The sequence below is a fragment of the Phalaenopsis equestris genome, unplaced genomic scaffold (assembly GCF_001263595.1).
Source record: "Phalaenopsis equestris unplaced genomic scaffold, ASM126359v1 Scaffold000715, whole genome shotgun sequence".
NCBI lineage: Eukaryota > Viridiplantae > Streptophyta > Magnoliopsida > Asparagales > Orchidaceae > Phalaenopsis > Phalaenopsis equestris.
In genome coordinates this window covers 382,294-389,931 of record NW_018165155.1, presented here as the reverse complement: position 1 = coordinate 389,931, position 7,638 = coordinate 382,294, and the positions used below count along the sequence as shown (strand labels likewise).

Genomic DNA, 7,638 nt, shown 5'->3' with positions numbered 1-7,638 from the left:
AACTAAATGATCTAAAGATTAAAAAGAGATGTCCTATAATATTATATTATGAGAAATAATATATATATATATATATATATATATATAGCATTGTCTATGATCCAATACAATATGACCAAACCAAATATGTGAAGATGGAAAAAGATTTCACCAAAAAGCTCAAAAGTCGGATGATTTATCCTTTTTTATATTCCTTCAGGAAATCAACTTGCTAATATATTCACTAAAAATCTTCACAATATTGCATTTAAAAACTATTTTGAACAAATTTTGAAAAGTAGAGATCTAATATCCCATTTGAAAGGGAGGGTTGGAGAACACCATCTGTAGCCAAGATAATAAAAGGCAGCACACAACTTTAGAAACTAGTTTAAGAAAAAAAATTATAGATAATTGCATGCAAGTGATGATTATGAAGCCATGATTGGTGGTCAAACTAGTTGTAATTGGTGGACAACATGGTAAAGAGAAGGCCCACAAATACATGGGAAAAGGCAAGAATAGGCAAACAGGAAAAAATGTTCATCTAAACCACACGGATTAAATTTGATTTAGAAAACATTTTATATTGTAATTAGTAAGTCTTTGTAAGTATGTATAGAAAATTCTATCTATGGGTAAACTTTGAATGATGATAATAAAATCAAACTTCTATCATTCACCTATTTTCTACAAAATACATTTTTTTTAAAACTTGTGTTTTTTGTTATTTAAAAAACCGTTGATTTTATAATAGGCTTATATGGTCCATGAATAAGAATCCTTTAAAATATATAAAACCATGGAATAAAATTCAGATAACAGCAAGATATGCATCACAGACCATGAAAGAAAAAAGAGATAAAGTAAGAGTTTCTTACACTCCAGATCTCCATGAAAGAACCATGTTCTTGTAGCAGGCAATCTCAAACCGCATGCCATGTTTCTTAAGGCGGACGATGGCAACGTTCGTCAGCCTCTTCTGCCCAACGGGCTGAACCAAGGTCCTCGACATTTCCCTTACGTGCTGTTTGGTAGCAGGATTTGAGCAGGATTTAACCTAATTTTAACCTAAATACTGTCAAACGGCAAACAAGACAACTTTAATCCTACAGGATATTAAATCCCGTTTTGCGTCCGCTTGCCTTATATCTCGTAGGAAGGTGGATTCATGAAAGTTGGAGGGGCTGAAGCGCGCGAAGAGTGCAGAAGAGGAAGGAAGTGACAGACGAGGGTTACCAGGCGCGGAGTGTAAAGAAAATCTCGTTGCTCGTAAAAATAAAAAATTGTTTTTCTTTTTTTCTTTTTTTAATGCTGTAACCGGTCGGAGGGAAAAAATTTGCATTCCCAATACCGCATACATAATAGATATTATATGGGCTCGGTATTATATTCATATTATATCTCTTGTAACCTCCATATAACTTTCATGTAACCTACAGATATATGAAAACAGAAGTGCAGAACTTATTTTTAAGTTTAGATAGGTTACAAATAAGTTATATGGAGATTATATGGAGGTTACAAGGGATATAACGTGAATATAATGCTGATATAACGCTCATATAACCTCCATTATGTACCAGCGCTGCCTACGTTTTACATACGCAAATTTTTCTCCGATCCAAGCCAAGTGCGGGTGCACGAAAATATTTTTTTTGTCACGTGAATCAGCCCAAATCAGCCCATGGCTTCGAAAACAAATCCTTCTCTATGAAAAAATATTTTGTCAAAACACTTCTGCGAGCCTCTTAAATCACTATTTTCTTCATTCGTCATTAGTTAGGGTTCTGCATTGCGTGACTCCAATAGTTATAGTTTTGTTCGTTTGAAATCATTTGTGTTGTAGTTCACCCGTTGACATATATTTGAAGTCCTGCTTTATTGACATGTAAGTATTAAAATATTTAAGTTTTTTTTCGAAACAAGCATTGCGCAAGGATTTAAAGCTTTTAAGTACGAACTCATGTAGTTGTTCTGATCTTTTGAAATAACCTAAAATACAACAATGAAATAATACAATAAAACCAAAGAACCTTAGAGTCATCAAGTCATCCAGGTAAATTTGATTTTTGTTGTGTTTGCATTCTAAAGTTTAGACTAACCGAAAAAAGCATTGCATCATATAATATTTTCATGCATTGCTAATATGAAGCATTGTAACACCACATTTATTTGACAGCAACGCCCCATTTGTTTGACAATAACACCACACTGATACAAAAATATCACCATAATAATTCCATGATAACACCGTAAGGACACCAATATGACACCGAAATATTATCAAAATAACACAAAAAATACACCATAATAATGTGGTTGTGTTATTGAAAAGGGAGTGCAGACATATTGTTTTTTTATTGTGGATTCTCTGGTGTTATTTATGAGTTATTTTGGTTTTATGCTGGTGTTATTTTGTGTTATTTTGGAGTTATTTTTTGTGTTATTATTATATTATTTATGTGTTATTTTTTTGGTTCATATGGTGTTATTTATATGATTTTGTGTTTATTTTGGTGTTTTTCTTGGGTTATTTTGGTCTTAATCTTATGTTTTTCTTATTCGTGTGTTTATGGTCTTATTGAGGTGTTATTCTTTTATTATTGGAGTTGTAATGTTTGTCGTTATTTCTTGGGAATGTGGTTGTTTCATAATGTTATTGTAATGTTATTTGGTGTTAATGTGATTTTATTTAGGTGTTATTCTTGCATTATTGTGGTATATTTTAGATGTTATTTTCATATTATTGTAATATTTTTGTGGTTTTTTGAGGTTCTTTTCTCATATTATTGGAGTTGTAATGTTTATGTTTTATTGGGGGAAATTTAGTTTTGTTGTGGTTTCAATTGTAATGTTAATGTAGTGTTTATGTAGTGTTATTTAGGTGTAAAATGAGGTGTAATGTTGATTCTAATGTTATTGAGGTGGAATTGTGGTGTTATTTTGAGTTTTATTTACGTGTTATCGGAGCTTAATATTTTGAATTTGTTGATGTGTTTTTGGAGTGTTATCGACACATTTATTGTGGTGTAATTCTAATTAAATTTTGGTGTTATTGTGGTGTTAGTTATTTTTTAAGTTGTAACATTTCAGTTTACATTAGGTGGGATTGTGATGTTATAGAGATGTTATTCTGGTATTATTTTAGCATTATTGTGGTGTTATTATGACATTATTGAGGTGTTATTTAGGTACAATTCTATTGGAATTCTGTTATTGTGATATTTTGTTTTGGGTTCAGGTTTTTAATGTACTGGAGTGATATTATTATGCAAAGTTTTATATAACAAATTGTATTGGTTTGCATTATCTTCTTTTGTAGGATTTTAAACCCAAGAATGTCCACTTGTAGATGTTGTCCATCTGTAGTAAGCGATGCTCTTAATATAATTAGACATATCCTATATGAGGAGACCAAGAATAATTTGAAAGTATTGAATGTGCTTCAATTTTGTGATCAACTCGGAATGTCGGAACGTTTTGTGGGAGGCAACCCATATTTATCGTTATTTATTTTGCTTTTACGTTTTTGTTCGAATTATTAATATATTCATATTTTTATGGATTTTGTGTATTTGAGAAACTTGAAATTGAGAAAATATTTAAAAATATCTTTTTTTACATAATTTTATGGAAGATTTGAGAATTTATTGGATTGAAGTCGAAATGACGAAAATTTTGGAACGACAACTTAGGCGCTGAGGTGACGAAAATGACTTAAAATGTTTCAAAAGACAGTTTTTGGCGTGTTCTTCTCCTTATAACTCCCAAAAACTCATTCCAAAGCAATTTTAAGGGGGAAAATGAGGGAAGATTCGCTACTTTTTAATTCTGACGAGGGAAGAGTCACTACTTTTCAATTCCAATGGTTTCCCACTCTAAAAATTCCGCGAGATTTGGAATTTTCAATTGGAGAAAGTTCGTTAATTTCAATGCGCAGAAGTTCCAGAGCACTCACTGCTCCCTCACATGAAGGCTGACAATCTTACATTAGTTTCCAAATAATTGGACCAAATTGGAGATTTTAATCTGTTGCCTTAAAATCTCCAATTCTACATTCAACAAAGTATATTTCTCTATTTATTTGCACTTAACTCCATGGATGACATCCTCTCCCATGGAATCAAATGTGATTCTCACTATGTTGTAGAAGTTATAGTCATTTCGGAATATATGTTTCTCAACACATTTCAACATTTCAATTGGTCAGATCGAGAAGTAAATAAAGATCACAGTTTGGATAATCACAAATTATTGATATTTAAAACCGTAGAAAATAAAATCAATTCTTCACAAAATCATATCTCAAAGTAGGGAGAATGATAAAAAAGACGAATGATAAAAAAGGATAAAAAAGACTACTCAGAATTCATGAGAAAGAAATAACAAAACACAGATTTCATATATAAAAACATGTTTACAAAAACATAGAAATAAAAGATATAACTTATCTCACATTCCTTCTCAAGCAAATCTCTAGAATTTCTCTTTAAGCACTTTCTCTCTTTACAAGCACTCTCAGTTCTCTCTCAGAAGTGTAATGAATAAAAAATCTCTCACCCCCCTCTCTTATTACAATCCTTAAAGAAAATCTCCAAACACTTGACTTTCTCTCTCTCTCTCTCGCTTACGCGTCTTTCTTCTTCCTCTCTTCGGCCCTCCTCTTCAAAAAGAATTCAAAATTCCCTCCAAAATTCTATCTAAAAGTCAACCTTTTGAATTCCAAAAGATATGTCTATATGTTTAAGAGACATATCCCTTCATAAAAGAACCTTTCAAAGAATCTAGATGCATTGAACCACTCCATGGGGTGTTTAAAATAAGTGGCCCCACACAAAATTTGTCCCGAACCTCCTTAATTCACATAAAGTCATCTCAGGCGTTGATTATGGCGCTTTAGGGGCCAAATTACTTAAGATCGTGTTGTTTTGGGTTTTAATGCTTCAGGCGCCAAATCTGGCGCTTCAGGCTCCAGTTCTCTGGAAAATGGCGCTTCAGGGGCTAGCTCTCTGTATAATGGCGCTTCAGACATCAAAATCTCAAAATTCGTTGTTTTTGTTCCAAATTTCGTTATTCTTGCTACTTTTGCTCCAAATGCCTAAATCTAATATATCTGCAGCAAAAATATGGAAATATCATTTCTTAAAGTGCAATATCACCCAAAATAAGCATTAAATATATACTTAAAACAACACATTATTTTGTGTATCAGAGGCCGATCAAACCAATTAATCTAGTTGATCAGAGCTTGATGGTTAATCGAACCAATACAATCATACAATCAAGTTGACATGTGTAAGTGTCATGAAAAAACATAAGAAAATAAAACCATGTGCATTTGATAGCAAATTGGACTTCTCTTAACGGCCTCGCATATGATCTAGTGTTTGACAAATTTATAGTTACCCCCCATTATGCAACATAGCAATGAGCTTACCTCTAATTATCCGATGAAATATGAAGGGACTTTCCCACGAGAAAGAAAACATTCACAAAAGTGAAGCTTCTCTCACGAGCGCATGCTTCGTGTTCTAGGGAATGAGAAATAAAGGGTTTTCTCATTCTCTAGATCGAAGTGGCTTCAAATCATTCATCAAGAGATGAAGCCGCCGAGATAATCACAGGGTTGCTAGTCTCCCAAATGATTAGGTTTTTGCGTCAAGTCTTAGAACGAGAATTGATAAATTGTTAATAATCTAAGGAACTTTTCTCTAACACACAACCTATGTCCTTAAATCTCTAACATCCAACTTAAAGGGATATGGTAAAGAGAAAACATTGAGTTGTAGAAACTTCCACCTTCATGTCATTTGTAGATGTGTTCTCTTTGCTTGCTCCTTGCTCCTACCTTGTTTGGATGAAGCTCTCCTCCTCCAAAGGAGATTTGATGCTCTTCCTCCGCTAAGCGGGATGAAGCTCTCTTTTTCCACAAGGAGATGGAGCTTTTCCTTGAAGAAGCCTCTTCAAGTCTTCCCTCACACTCTCCTTTAAGGATTGGTGCTGGAAATGAAGAAAATTTTGAAGAAATTTTGAACAAGAAGAAGAAGAAGGGAAGAAAATCTCTTTCTCTAGAACTCTCCACCAAGCTCTTCTCCTCTTCAAGAAACCTTCTTGATAATTTTTAGCTCCCTTTAGCAAATGAGACCTCTTTACCTTTCAAAATGATAGCTTGGATGTAAAGGGAATGGAGGGAAAGGCATTTCAAACAGTTCAAGCTCTTTAACCCAAGCTTCACCCAAAATGAACTCTCCATAAGGCATATGATTGGCCCATATTCATAATAGGTGGCTAAGTGCTTTCATTAAAACCTTTCCCTCTTTTTCTAAGCTCAAGTTTTTGCTTTAGTGGGTCATAATGGTCAAAATAATCCCAAAATTCATAACCTAGATGGGCCTGGTTGCCTCAGCGCTAGGGACCAGGTGCTAGGGCCCAAGCACCTACTTATGTCTGCTCCATTTTATAACTTATGAGTTGTTTCAGGCTCCTACTATCTAGGGACTGGTGCCTAGGCTCCTACAGTGGTGCTGACACCTAATTTTCAAGCTTTTAATTTTGAGAGCTTGGGTTCTACTCTGGGCGCTTAGCCACCTAAGCGCCTAAATGTCGGTCTGACCCGAAAACTCTTATTTTGCAGAAATTGCCTACGAAGGATTTTTTCGATCCATAAGTTGTGGGAGACTATGTAACATTGAAATATGATCCCATAAAATTAAAAAAAAAAACATTTTTATGAATCTTTTATTAAATAACTCAATGTCAACACTTGTCTTAAACCGCTTCGCGGGTACGGTGCCCTAAACCTTGATTCTCTCAAACACACACACGGGAGGGTATTATGATTTCCTGAACCTTCAGAGACCATGTAGGAAAACAATTAAGTGTGCCCACATCTAGGTGGTCACCGAAGATGCATCATATCAGACAAAAATTTATGCCCGAGGCTGGTACGACCCGAACGTTCTAGAACTTAATACTTCGCCCGAATGTTTGTGAGAAGGTTTTAATTGATCCAAAAGCTATGAGAAGCCATGTATCACTAAAATACGATCCTATGACTTATGAATGAGCATTTTAGAGGTATTAATTTTGGGATTTGAGTGTCGACGGTAGTCTCAGACCCCCGTGAGAATGGGTTGGTCTTAAATCGAGCTTTCCCAAAACGTGTATGGGAGAGTTTGATGATTACCCTTGACCACAAGATGCTCTGAATAGATGCATTATGTCCTCTTCACATCAAAATGGACATTAAACATGCCCTGTCTTAGAAATAGCATCGCCACACAGTGAGTTCTCCCAGGTAGAGCTGAATCTGTACCAATCCTGATTCTACACTTTAGGCACGTACCAGGTGGTCCTATCAAATGCCTTAGACTATAGGAGATTGAGCAAGGTCTTGTAGCATTCAATTAGATATCCCGTGAATGTGACGTCAAATTTTAATGCCAATAATTTTGTTATTTAAACAATTAAATCTTCTAGCCTGTATGTTTTTTAAGCAACCCCCTCAACCCTTTACAAAAGTAAATATGATATTTGAGATCAAGTATACAATATGCACGGAATTCTCTTTAGATTTCTTTCTGATACTCACATTTTAGAAACTTATTGTAATTCAAAAGTCATTTATAATCAAAAAAGAATATATATATATATATA

At 34.2% G+C, this 7,638-nt stretch overlaps 1 protein-coding gene across 1 annotated transcript in view; it reads right to left on the bottom strand.

Moving 5' to 3' along the window:
* LOC110030407 (ribosome maturation protein SBDS) overlaps positions 1 to 1,237 on the bottom strand; it is a 67,531-nt gene extending 66,294 nt beyond the window's left edge. Inside the window, exon 1 of the mRNA XM_020733105.1 lies at positions 861 to 1,237. Within this exon, the coding sequence (XP_020588764.1) occupies positions 861 to 994 (134 nt within the window). The 5' untranslated portion in view covers positions 995 to 1,237. The remainder of the gene's footprint in view (positions 1 to 860) is intronic.
* Between the last annotated feature and the right edge of the window lie 6,401 nt (positions 1,238 to 7,638).